General features: G+C 38.4%; 1 protein-coding gene across 5 annotated transcripts in view; it reads right to left on the reverse strand.

Annotated features, from left to right (window-relative positions):
• The window catches only part of adgrd1 (adhesion G protein-coupled receptor D1), a 48,826-nt gene that overhangs the window by 32,494 nt on the left and 3,030 nt on the right, over positions 1–13,302 (reverse strand). Inside the window, exons 3-12 of one of the 5 annotated variants that reach the window (XM_046872068.1) lie at positions 12,884–12,976; positions 11,640–11,735; positions 9,347–9,469; positions 7,868–8,044; positions 6,963–7,220; positions 4,853–4,926; positions 2,513–2,659; positions 1,777–1,890; positions 1,434–1,557; positions 94–201 (exon numbers count right to left, since the gene is read on the reverse strand). In XM_046872068.1, the coding sequence (XP_046728024.1) occupies positions 94–201; positions 1,434–1,557; positions 1,777–1,890; positions 2,513–2,659; positions 4,853–4,926; positions 6,963–7,220; positions 7,868–8,044; positions 9,347–9,469; positions 11,640–11,735; positions 12,884–12,976 (1,314 nt within the window). Of the gene's footprint in view, positions 1–93; positions 202–1,433; positions 1,558–1,776; positions 1,891–2,512; positions 2,660–4,852; positions 4,927–6,962; positions 7,221–7,867; positions 8,045–9,346; positions 9,470–11,639; positions 11,736–12,859; positions 12,977–13,302 lie in introns of all 5 variants that reach the window. The other 4 variants (XM_046872072.1, XM_046872070.1, XM_046872069.1 and 1 more) reach the window with 4 other exon arrangements.

Consider the following 13,302-nt stretch of genomic DNA (forward strand, 5'->3'; position numbering starts at 1 on the left):
CGTTATAAACCTGCCATCCTAAAAAACATTTAGCCTCATGTCTGTATGTGTGACAAACTGAAAAAAAAGAAGTGTGTGTGTGCATTTACTTACATTCTGTAGTGAAGGCCTCCCCTGGTACTGAGATGTAGTTTTTGCCTTGTGTCGGAAATCTGTAGTTCTGCATGTTGTAATTCTGTGGGATCTTCATCATAGAGTAGTCTATAAACAAAAAAAAGAGAGGAAAGAGAAATTTTCAAACCGAGACGAAGTTTATTTCACCTAGTTTGTTTCATACAGGAGAAGTTTTGATGTTCAGCTTCCATCCATGGTACCGGAGCAAGCGTGAATTTAAAAGAAATCTTTCATAATATTGCGTTTAAACAGAATAAACCTGGTCATTCATATGTTATTTTCCAAATATGGAAATCCACGAGGCAGCGATACCTACCATATCTCTTAAAACAGCTTTGCTAGATTTTTGGCTGTGGAGAATTTGCTCATTAGCAATGTTGGTTGTAGATGATCCAATTATTCCTAAAGGTGTTCATTTAGATTGAGGTCAAGCCACTGTGCAGGTCACTCATGTTCTTCTACACAAGCCTTTAGTCAAACCATATATCCATAGAGGTCGCTTTATGTAGCAGCATCACCATTCATACAGACATTTTGAACCAGAAATGATTCCCCCTTTTGAGGCAACGGTTTGGGGAAGAACCAATATTTTGGTGTAATGGTTAAACGACCACAAACTTTATTTCACTACGTTAAAGATTTCTTCATAGACTGATGATATCTAAGCTTAATGTAATTTGACTTATGTGTTTGAGTTACAGGGTTCATACGTTATGAAGACACTTGCTTTTGCTTTTGAATCTTGTGAAAAATCTGCCCTTTTGTGGAATCTAGACATCTTCAAAACATACTTATGTGTCCTCTTTATCGTTCTTGTGTGATTTATTCACTTATTTTAAGTGCTCCGAGTTCTGGGGGAAAACCATACTCTCTGGTGACCTCCAACCCTTAGAACCTTAATCTTATCAAAATCAACAGAAAGTATCAGAGATAGAGAGCACAAGAGCTTGAGTGAGAGAGCGAGGGAGAGTGAGAGAGGTCCAAGGGGACTTGTGTTAATAAGTCTGTAGCACTTATCAGAGCAAACAGAGAAAATTCTAACCAAGAATTTAACCTCCAGCTATTCCTCACCTCCTCCCCTTCCTCACTAAAGAGACAGTATTTGCGCAATAATTGCACATCTATGACGCACTTCCTGTTAGTTATGCACTAATCCATGACTCTCTATTCTGGCAACTTGCTGACCCACACGGTGAGCTTGTGTCATTTATATACTCGGGGTCAACTACACAACTAGGCAAATCAACTTCTTATAATGTGACCCAGGACAAAGGTAAGTGTGTGTGTGTGTGTGTGTGTGTGTGTGTGTTGCCACTGACCTGCAACATAGCTCTTTCCACCAATAGCAACAAGAGAACTTGGTTTAGCTTCAAGGTTGGACACCATGTGCCCCATGACTTTGTCCACTGTGTCTATAAGTCCACTGATTAAAGGAGTCGACTGCTAATGCACGCACACACAGACACACACAGGCACACACAGACACACACACACACACACACACACACACACACACACACACACACGTTACAAAAAAAGTCCAGACAAAGATAACAGCATGGTGTTAATTTTCATAACTGACTCCACTCATCTGTGTTAGAAAGAACTCACACTCACTCACTCACTCACTCAGTCATCCACTCATTCATCCATCCAACCAACCATCAGATCTTTACTGACGTGGCGTAATGATGTATCGCATGCATTTCTGCGTACCTCCTCGTCTTCTCGCCAGTTACTGGAAGAGATCACTTCGTCAACGCTCTTCAGAAATGACTGTAACACACACAATCACAAACACTCAAACAAAGAACTCATTCTACTATTTTTGGATGCCTGGAGAATCTCATCTGCTAAATTCGCTGTTACTGCAGACACAACTGAAATAAAATTGACCTAACTTTTGGGCTAAAATCTGAGATCTCAGATACTAATTGGCTTTTGTGTGGTTCAAGTACCTAATTACAGAGCGTCAATGCCAAAAGTATTCGGACACCCGACTGTCACACCCATATTTGATCCCTCCTCAAACTTCCACCAAGTTCAAAGCGTACAATTTTATAGAAATTCAAATATTAATTATTTACCATACATTTAAATTAAACTAAATGTAAGCGTTAAATATCAGTGCATACTGTATGTATATGTGTTCAGGGTGAGTTTATATCTTCAATGAGACATGTTGTCTATAAAACTTACCTAAATAACCAGAAATCTTTATTTAAACTTATGTTAATCTCTATTGAGATTGGAGTAAAACCCACACACAGATTATGGAAGCAAATTACTTCCAAACCATAAAGAGTGGGAATTTGGTGTCATATCTTCTAGTTCTTCTTTAATGAAATGGTATTGCTCCACTGCAATGTTTGTGTTGTTTTTTCCCGCTTTTTCCTACCTGTGTCAGATTGTGAGCTGTATCCTTAGCAATAGTCTTATTGGGCAGAATGAAGGAGGTCTGGAGGAAGCCCTGCAGTGACATAGGCACTGAGTCATGAATCTCTGTGCTGTTAGAGACAGTGGGATGGAGTGATGCTGTTGTTGCCTGTAAAAAACACCAACACAAGGCCAAGCAAAGATATCAAGTTATCACCATTAGAGTCCAGGAACGAGTGACTTGAGACTTGCGTCACTTATTGATCCTGTGTGTTTTAGGTTACAGATTAAATTGATGAAAATTATCTTCTTGCAGGACCTAACTGAATTAGCTCTGCTGCTCTCCCAAGTTAAAGTAATGTTCTGCCCTGTCTTCATTAAGTCTGTCTGGATGCTGGATGCTCGCTGCATCCAAACACATACACACACACACACACACACACTGCCCAGTGCAGGTGGTAATAAAATTATGCACACGTAAATCATGCGTACTCGTTCGGAACAATTAGAGCAAATTGTCTGAAATAACTCGCAGACTACCTTTTCTCACTGGCGCATTGTTTTATCTGTGCCCAAAAGGAAGGCTTCCTGAATCTGGAAACGTTTCAGCCGTTTCTGAACTTCTGTCTTTCTCCCTCTCTCTCTTTGTCCCTTCCTCCCTCTGTCTTACGTTTTTGACTTCCCGCTTAATAATCTACAGCAATGCCTCTTGCGTGAGCGCTCGATATCCAATTTCTTTCCATTTCCTCAGAGTCTGGAGGAAAACAATAGCCCCACAAGAGATGGATATGTTTGTGTTTATGGATTTGAACTCCACCTCATTTCCTGCTGAAATCTTGTGCAAAGGTCTGCATATACGTGTGTGTGTGTGTGTGTGTGTGTGTTTGTATGTGTATATGTCCCCTCGGCTGTCATATGTCAGAATTAGCTATAAATCCCCTATTTATTTCAAAATATATGACTCATGTACAGTGTGTTTGTGTGTACTGAGTGCACATATCATCTCTCCCGGCATACTTACAGTGGTTGATGTGGGGAAAGTCAAAGAGGACAGTTGGAGAGCGTGTAAAATGTTGGCTATAGACTACCTCTTTTCGCCGCTGTAGGAGGGCAGGGTCGAACTGTCAGTGTCCAGAATGCCGACGCTAATTTACTGGCAGCCGAATTAAGTTGCCAAGCACAAGCAGAGCAACATGTACTTCACTAGTTCAGTGTGCTACTCTTAAACTCTCACTTGAAAACCCTAGATGTAAAAGACTAAAGACTATAATAAAGACTTCAGGATGGTCCAATTAATTCCATTCATGGTCCACCTGTTTTTGGCCACTAACTAACTAACTAATTAACTAACTAACTAACTAACTAACTAACTAACTAACTATCTATCTATCTATCTATCTATCTATCTATCTATCTATCTATCTGTCTGTCTGTCTGTCTGTCTGTCTGTCTGTCTGTCTGTCTGTCTGTCTGTCTGTCTGTAACACCCTGTAACACTGTATAACAGTATTATTTCATCTCTGTTAGCATTACAAACTTCTTATATCTATATTTCAGCCTATATATATATATATATATATATATATATATATATATATATATATATATATATATATATATATATATATACACACACACACACATCCAGAAGTAACCTCAAGAGAGACCAAGTTAAAAAAAAAAAAGAGAGTTGGTGACACAAGAGAAACGAGTTTCACAATTTGTCAATTCTGGCTAAAATATAGATATAACAAGTTTATGATGCTAACAAAGTTCAAATAATACTGTTAAACAGCTTCATAAAAATATTCCTTACACCATGGGAAACCTGAGATAAGGAAATAATGCTCACTTTCTTCCCTACATCCTGGCTGACAAAATACTCTGGTCATTAACTTTATTTAAAGTTTTTCTATCGATTTACTAAGAGTAATTTATCATGATCCAGGGTTAAATAGTCAAACTAGTGTTTGAGGAAAAGGATAAATCTGTTTTGGTTACCTGGCTGATTTCTATGAGTACTCAGTCTGAGTGACAAACAGAGACAAACAGCAGGACTATGAGATTGGGTCACAGTGGTAAGGAACAGCCTGGGACAAATAGACCTTTTGCTCATTTGAAATCTGCACATCTTTCTACAATTACACAGTAAATATATCGCTATTTCGACATCGTCTGCCTCCCAACCAAGGTTCTCCAGTCCATCTGTTTATATTTTTGGGTGCATGGCTTCTTTCTGAACAATCTATTCTCTGTGGTGTTTTTTGTCTATTTTCCACTTTCTGTCATTTACAGAGGCTCGGTTTACAATAAACAGACCTGGCAGTGAGATCTGGAGCATGGATTTTAAAATAACTCTTACCTGCAGGAAGGCATCTGTTGTGGTGTGGACAGAAGAAGGAGATTCTGTAGTTGGAGGATAACCCACATCCTCACCTGAGAAAAGCAGACATATTATTTTAACACTTATTCAGATGGCACTACAAAGTCAAACCAAAGACACCAAACCTTGGTATAAACCTTTGGTTCTTAGTTCTTTAGTTAAACATACATCTAAATAAGAACAAGTTTTATCGGTCAAGTATGCCTGAGCACATGGATAGCGTTATAAATGCATTTAAATCTTCCCAAAACCAATGTTGAACATGATAAATCAAAGCCTTGCATGTGATAAAGAAAGAAAAAAATAATCATCTTAACACTTGAAAAAACTCATTCGTCAACGAAAGACAGAATATGGTTTATTTAAAAAAAAGATTCCAGATCCAGATTGACATAAAGTATTCCATGTCTGGGTGAAAGGCACGTGTCATACCAATTCTTCCTGTTTTGGATTAAATAGAGCATTTTTCTACAAGAACGCACATGATCAATTAAAGAGGAGCTTTACAGCCTCCTTAGAAGAGTACTTTCTTAAACTAGAGGATAACGAGTCGAATGATTATACAATTAACTCCTCTTTCTAAGGAAAACTGTAAGAAACAGAAATATACAATAGTTCAATTCAAATGATTAGCGACATTAAACGATCGAATGATGAATAAGTCATCACACAAATCATGACTTCAAGGAACAAAACGTCTCTCAAAACCTTTTTTCTGTCAAAAGCTGCAGTCTGTATTCATCTATAAAACTTTTACTGCAATAGGGGATTTAACAGAACAAGTTCCAGCTGAAATCCCAGAGAAAGTGCAGGGGGTAAACAGCGCTCGCCAAGTCCACAACTAGAGCTGTTTCAAACAGTGAGGTAACCACAACTGCCATTTTACACAAATAATCCACCACAAATCAGCTAAATGAGAGGCCACAGATTCTCTGGAGGTTCAGCCTGAACACAAACAAAGAACTTTACGTATGATTTGAGGGTAGAGTCCTCTTTTTTTTTTTTTTTTAATCTATGGCCTCATCCTGTGAGGCATATGTAGCAGAGGTTCGACACATCAACCTCCCTTTACAGCATTTTATTGTATTCGTTTTTGGAAGAGAATGACAGGCCGTTTTGTAAGCGCTTCATAATTCGTTCCTGCTGACTCTTTGGTGGGGTCTGATGCTTTAATGATATAAGGCAGACACATGGGTTTGGTCCAGCGCTACAGGCGACACATACAGGTCAGGGGACCTGATGGCAACAGAAAACAGGCTTACAACCAGCAAACTTTAAAGCGACAGGATATATTGTACTGTTATAATTAGGGCATTTAATAATGCTTTTGATAATAGCCTTGGTCTTGATAAACAGTAGTGGTGTGCAAGTTCCTTGTAGACTCCCTATGACGCCTTAATATATTTCACACATTAGTCTCAAATCAAAACAAAAACCCACTTATAACATATATAAGGCAAAATATGAGCTAAAAGGAGTAAAGGAAAAAAGGGAGCAGAGTTTAAATTTGAATTACAGATTTATCTGGCTTTTCAGTGTCCATCTGTAATTATAAAGAGATGAAGGAATGTGGACATTGTCAAAAAGAAAAAAAAAACAAAACAAAAGAATGCATCCCTTTTGGCATATTCTCATGCTCATAACCGATAAGAACAAGAAAGGAAATGATCGAAGCTGCAGCTGTTTTGTATCACGTGTTAAATAAGACTGGAATGGTTGCTTATAACATGTGTGGAATAAAACGAAAACTTGTACTTGTGATATACTGACAACAAACACTTAATAATAAAAATATTAATTTCCATAATATCTGTTAATCTCGAGTTAATTCACATTACATTGAATTAAGTCGTGTTTACATTTTACACACAATCCGTGCACGAAGAACATTCGAGATTATGTTTAAAATCCGAACAAATGACGTTCGCTGTTGTTTGCCAAGTGCCACAGTGTGAGTGCTGCTAAACAGAGAGTCACAGAAAGCTGGACAACAAGTGAAGCAGCCCAACAACTAAAAATAAAAAAATAAATATGGTAAAACAATTATAGTAGTTTATAAAAGGAATTTCTTTAAAAAGGAAAACTCTACCTATGGCAGCTTTATAGTAGAGCCAGATCTCTTTAGCTGAAAGAGCTCGCTCCCAAATAACGAACTCGTCGAAGGACGCGGTGACGTAGTGCCCATAGGAGTGGCTGGGTCCTGTTCCGATGACCAAATCTGCATACGTATCGCCATAATTGTAAGACATGTCACCTTTTGTGTCGTTGACGCTGAACGTGCCATTTATGTAGATCTTCAGGCCATCTTTAAGGGTCCACGTGAACAGGATGTGTGTCCAGAAAGGCCCTTTGGAGAAACAGAAGAGTATTAAAAGGACAAAAGAGTATAAAGCAGGCTGAGTGAACATTACAGAAAAGTAATATTAGTCTCAGATTTTCTGAGGTTTGTGACTTTAATACAGCAAAATATATCTGCTAGCTCTTACTATGAAATTTAAAAACTAGCTGTTCTCTTTGCGCTAGCTTTCAGCTATGGAGAATAACCTGCTGAAAGTAATGATTCTGACTAGTTAAGCTACAGACTGGCTTGCTGTTGAAGAGCACATTTTGTAATGTAAATGGCAAAAGGCCCGTGAAAGCACATGTGCTGTGTTGCTTTTACAGCTTCATTTAGCTCGAGTCTGATTTCAGCATTGGGCACTTTATCCTGCTGGCATTGTCAGCGCATTACGCCGACTCACGTCAGAAATAGTTCAAAATCGCAAAACACAACAATTACCTAGCATTTATCACAGAATACACACATGACTCATGGGCACACTCGCTAAGGGCAGTACCAGAAATAAATCAAATGCCGTCTTTTTTATGTGTGAGAGGGTTGAAATTCTACACACGTCAAGGTTAATACACTATAAACAAAAAAAAACAACATATTACCGTGATCAGTTTTAAAAACACTCTTCATTCCACACTCGGTAAACCTCAGTAAAATACCTGGCAGGTCGATGTTTGCTTTCCAGCGTTGTGAGTTTCGCCTGGTGTAGAACTCCACGTATCCTCCGTAAGGATTGGTGTAGACGGAGAAGCCGTTGGATATGATTTTTCCTCCCGACATCACGGCGAAGCGGGAATGCGAGTTCTGGTTCTTCCAGAAGAAGGAGAATGTGATTCCTGCCGTGGAGAATAGTGCTACACTTTTACCTTGCTTTATCCAGAGTACACTTTGTGTTTTAGTAGTTTTATAAATTACAATTACAAGACAGAAATATATTAAAAACAAGTTAGGGCATACTGTGATGACAAACGGCAGCAAGCATCGACAGCAAGCAAGATGTGATTAATGGGCCTCTCTAGGGTTACGCTGCAATTAATTCTGAAGGAACACAAGTTGTCATGACTGAGACAAAAAAGAAAAAGAAACCTGGTGTCTGGAATAGATGATTGAATGCAAGCGTTTAAGAGTAATAGCGTGTTAGGATTTGGTAATTTCAAAGGCATACATGGCAAACAACAAAAACACTGTTTGGCTAATAGATGTGCACCAATTTTTATGCTTTTTATAATTCATGTTTTTTTTCTTATCCTGATTCTCATGCCAATGAACTGAGAAACAAATTTACTTTTGAGGCTGAATAACTGCACGGATACATTTTAGCTCAAACTATTCCCATCCAAATCCAGCCGAATATAATTGTGCTTTTTTCTAAAAAAAATTCTAGTTGATATAATATGGGATGGACGCCAGATGATGTCGGTCTCTGCATGAAAATTCGGCTTTTTATTCTAATGTAAACCGATATAATTCAACTGACATCTGGAGCTGCAAAGTCTTGATATGTCGTAAATTTCGTTTTCGAATCATTAGCTATTGTTGTGTCATTTTGGCCTGATGGATGTAGAAATGATTCATCTAGAATCGCTTACAATATGTGCAGCCCCACTGGTGCTCCGTTTCACACAAAGAAGGTCATGAGCGCTATCAGATTCTTTATAGGAAACACCCTAGTGAAGTATGGGTAAACTTTCCTGTTTTCCAGTCATTAACATATAAAACACGACTGATGGTAGATCAAAAGGAGATGAAAGAGGACGAGAAATAGATGCTGGAATCATCTGTATTTAAGGAGAGAGGGAAACAAGTTAGAGGAAAATTAAAGAGAAAATAAAGAGACAAAGAAGAGAGGGAGAAATGCTAAAAAAATGTAAGGATAGGAGAACGCGAAGAATGAAAAGATTTTGAGCAAAAAGAAAGAAATAAGAGAGACGGAACATAAGGCATAAAGACAGATATGAGAGCGCAAAAGAAGAAGGAAACAACAAAGAACTAGGAGAGAGAGAGAGAGAGAGAGAGAGAGAGAGAGAGAGAAGGGGATAGTGGAAAAAGAAAGCTTATGTGTGTGGAAGGAAAAAGAGAGAAAGATAGACAGCAGTCAGGAGTCTGAGAGAGATGAACGTGAAAGAGCAGATCTTTACCTTGTGGTCCACACAGAGTGGGGTCACTGATGCAGGAGTTCCTGTAGTTGCCGAAATGGAGGAAAGTGGCGCCACGATCTCCGTTCAGATATATGCCTTTGTTTACTACTCCTTCTACAATGTCTACAGTAAAAACACCCACAACTCATTAAAACATCTTAAAACATCACCAACTGCTCTTCATGGCATGAGGACACGAAATGATGTGGATCACAACAATAAAATCTCACTAAACCTTAAAAAAATGCAAAAACAATCTGTGCTCATTTTTATTCAACATCTTTGTTTCTTATCAATAACATTTTTTATTGAATTTTTTTGTTTAGTATAATTAATCAGCTCTAGGTTCACTGAAAAAGTGGCGCTTTGCACCTCAGCTGGTCCAGGCCTGAATTTACGAGTGCTGCTCTGACTTTATGAGATTATGAAATTAATAAACAAGACTGCACTGTTTGCCTTCACCAAACCAGGGCCAACATGACATCACCGTGCTTTGTGAATTTTTCAAGTGAACCGCCTAACACCGGTGAAATTGCGGCACACAGGCTCAGGTGAAACTTCTTCTGGATCATTTGTCATGACCATTTTAGTCACTTTGTAACAGTTTGTGAACTCTATATTGCCCTTTTTACACTATACACATCATATCAATGTAATATTTTAAAGAAAAAGTAAACAAGCGACTTGCAGCAAGGGAATCATAACGTGGCCTGGATGGTGAATCAGCGTGACCTTAAACTAAAGAGTAGCGTTATAGTGCTCCACCTTCTCATTTATCTCCGTGTGGGCGCAAAAGGATGATTCACTCGCGACTACACATCTTCATTCATAGGGCAAACAGTGCTGCGAAATTCTAAATGACCCTGGGAGTCATAGCGCACAAGCTTCAACTCATGAATGGATGTGTTTTGGGAGGAAGAGGGGAGGAAGAGAAACAAACATGAGGAAAAAAATGTGCAGAAAGGCAGACAAGAGAACAAAAAATAAAGGGTTGATGTAGGCATGCAAGGAGTAGGTGTGAACAGAAATCAAGGAGTGAAGCGTGAGGGAAAAGAGTGCGCATCGGAGAGGAGAGAAGGAAGGAAAGGAACAGTTTACCATCCATCTATATGAGTATGATAGTGTGTGGCATTAGTGCCAGTGTCAAAACTTAGTTGACAGCAGAAATCTATTTTTGTTCTGAAAATAAATCAAATTTTTTATTACTATAATTAATTGTATAACACTTTGATTGTATTTGAAAGGAATGGTCCGCAAAAATCACAAATACTATTTGCACAACTTTTTACAAACCTCATATACAGCTGATCAGGTAAAAACAATTTTGCACTGCAGCTACAAAACTAATAATGCTGTCTAGTAAAATAAATCGGTCTATTTTCTAACCTTCTCTAGCCAGTGTTACTCAGTACCGACACGCTGTTGTGGCTAAGAACACAGTGTGACTGTAAGTAATATACCAGGGTGTTTCATAATTCCAGCATTATAGATAGAAATTGAAAACGCAAAACAAAAGACCTTTTGTCCAACATTTTTCTCTATAGTATGGGTAGAATCATTTACAATGTTTCTTCCCTGCTCAGATATTTTATAAAAATATAAGTAAAATATACAAAATATACAGTGCATTAACCCTATGATGCCAAAACACAGTTTTTGTACCTATAAAAAAAAACACTCTATTAACAATAGCTGGTGAACACCTGAAAAAAGATGTATGTGTGTGCTTTTTAAACATCCCATTCCACATTTAGTTCTCATTTGCTTTTATAATAACTTCTACTCTTTTGGGTAGATGGTCCACTAGATTCTAGAGTGTGTTTGTGGAGATTTGTGCTCATTCAGCCACAAGGGGGGTAGTTTTTAGTTAAGTATTGATGTGAGTTAGGTGAGGAAGCCTGCAGTGCAGTCAGCGTTCCAATTCAGGTCAGAGCTCTATAGCAGGAGATCTTTTTTGAGGATATTTTTATGAAACTGGCTTTGTGCACAAGGGCATTGTCTTAATGGAACAGGTTTTGGTCTTAAAGACATCCTAAACAACTGTGTGACTACAACTTTGTAGTAAGAGAATGAAGAAGAACCACAATTGGCTGGAAAAGTCAGGTGTCCTAATACTTTGTCAATTTAGAGTGTAATTAAGTTTCCAAGTGAAAAATGCATATTAAAGGTACAAAAGATAGCCATATTGCCCTCAGTTTTTTTTTCCTAAATGCATGATGTAAAGATTTTTTTTCTAACAAAACCATTCCTCTTTGGATAAAAACTTATTATTGTCTATGTGGAGGAACCTCACCTACAGAGACGGAAATATTAGTGTAGGCAGAGTCATTGGTGTACACAGAGGAAGAGTTATGGGTAGGCAGGACAGTGTGGTTGTGGATGCTGAGTGCTGTGATGGAGAGAAACGTGGGAGAAATAAAAACACAAACACACATGACAGAAAAAAGGACAAAAAGAACAATACAAGTGACTTCCAATACAAGCACATGTGCACATAGACAAACACAGAGATGTGATAAGAGACAGACACATACAAGAAGAGACAGAGATATTATAACAGAGCAGGAGAGCACCAGCGTGAAAACAGGGCGAGCTTAAACAAAATGAATAAATAAATAACGTAGGGTCGAAAGGACAAATAGTAAATCGACAGGTCTTTTCCTTGATACATTTATAGGCCATTTCTGTCAGCACCTAGATGAGACCCAGCTGGTGAATGTGGGAAAACACAACGCAGGCTACAGATGTGCAAACTGATACTTTAAGACACGGATAAAAGATTGTCCCTCTGTTCTGAATTAGAGCGAAGACTCAATTGGAACGACACACAATTTAGGAGAATGCGTTTCGATGAGCCAGCTCTCTCATATAAATCAAACAAACTGTAGAACGCAGTAAGAAAATACAAGAATTTCTTGTCTCCCTTTGAAATACCCGTCCGTCTCTTGCATCTACGTTTTTGATGAGAATGACCAACATTACCACGGTCAATACTCTCTAAGTGAGCAGTGCACTGATCAGAGCTGAGGTAATAATCCATGAATGATTTTTACTCTTCATTTTCAAATGTTGCCCAAATGTGCCATTCGATCGCTTAAGCACTGAGGACAGCTGCACAAACTGAACAGAGATCTCTGTAGTGCGGCAAGACGTGACTGTAGAAGAATGTTTGACAGCTGGGGAGAAAGCCAGAGAGAACAGAGTGCAGAATGCAGAGAGAACAGAGTGCAGAGAGAAAAGACATGGGTGTGTATGTGAGTGTGTGCTGTATATATGTGTGTGTGTTTATTTAAAAGAGGTAAAAAGAGAAAAGAAATAGAGACACAGACATTGACAAAAATTTGATAAAGAGAAGACATATAGTGCGAATAAATGTAAAGAAAAAATGCAAATGAAAGGTGAGAGAAAGAGAAATGAGAGAGAGCGAGAGCGAGAGCGAGAGAGAGAGAGAGAGAGAGAGAGAGCGCACAAAGCCAGATGTAACAAGCCAAAAGCCGAAACTGGTGCACATACTTATATTAGTCCCATTAATATGACCTGTTCTATTCCCAATCTGGTCCTTCAGGCTGCGAATCCCGTCTACGTCATCCAGGGGCCAGTAGTGTGACGCTGTGGCCAGCACATCCAGGCCTGGAAACATTCACAAGCATGAACATAACATGTCTCGTTTCAACTTCCCACAAGCATTACTAACTAACAGTCTGACAGTACACTATAATATTACTGTACATTATTAATCATATGAACTGGGTGACTAAATAATTAAGTGTACAGTAGTCAATTATATCACAATACACATTTCTAATAAAACGTTAAGGTTTTATTAAGTGGCCACACGGTTTCACTAATGATTTTTTAGCAAATGTTAAATGTGCCTTATTCCAATATGAAGGGCACATGGATGCTCACTATCAAAAGCATTCAATCTAAAAACCTACTGATTTTGATTAATATTT

This window comes from Silurus meridionalis, chromosome 17, assembly GCF_014805685.1.
Source record: "Silurus meridionalis isolate SWU-2019-XX chromosome 17, ASM1480568v1, whole genome shotgun sequence".
Taxonomy (NCBI): domain Eukaryota; kingdom Metazoa; phylum Chordata; class Actinopteri; order Siluriformes; family Siluridae; genus Silurus; species Silurus meridionalis.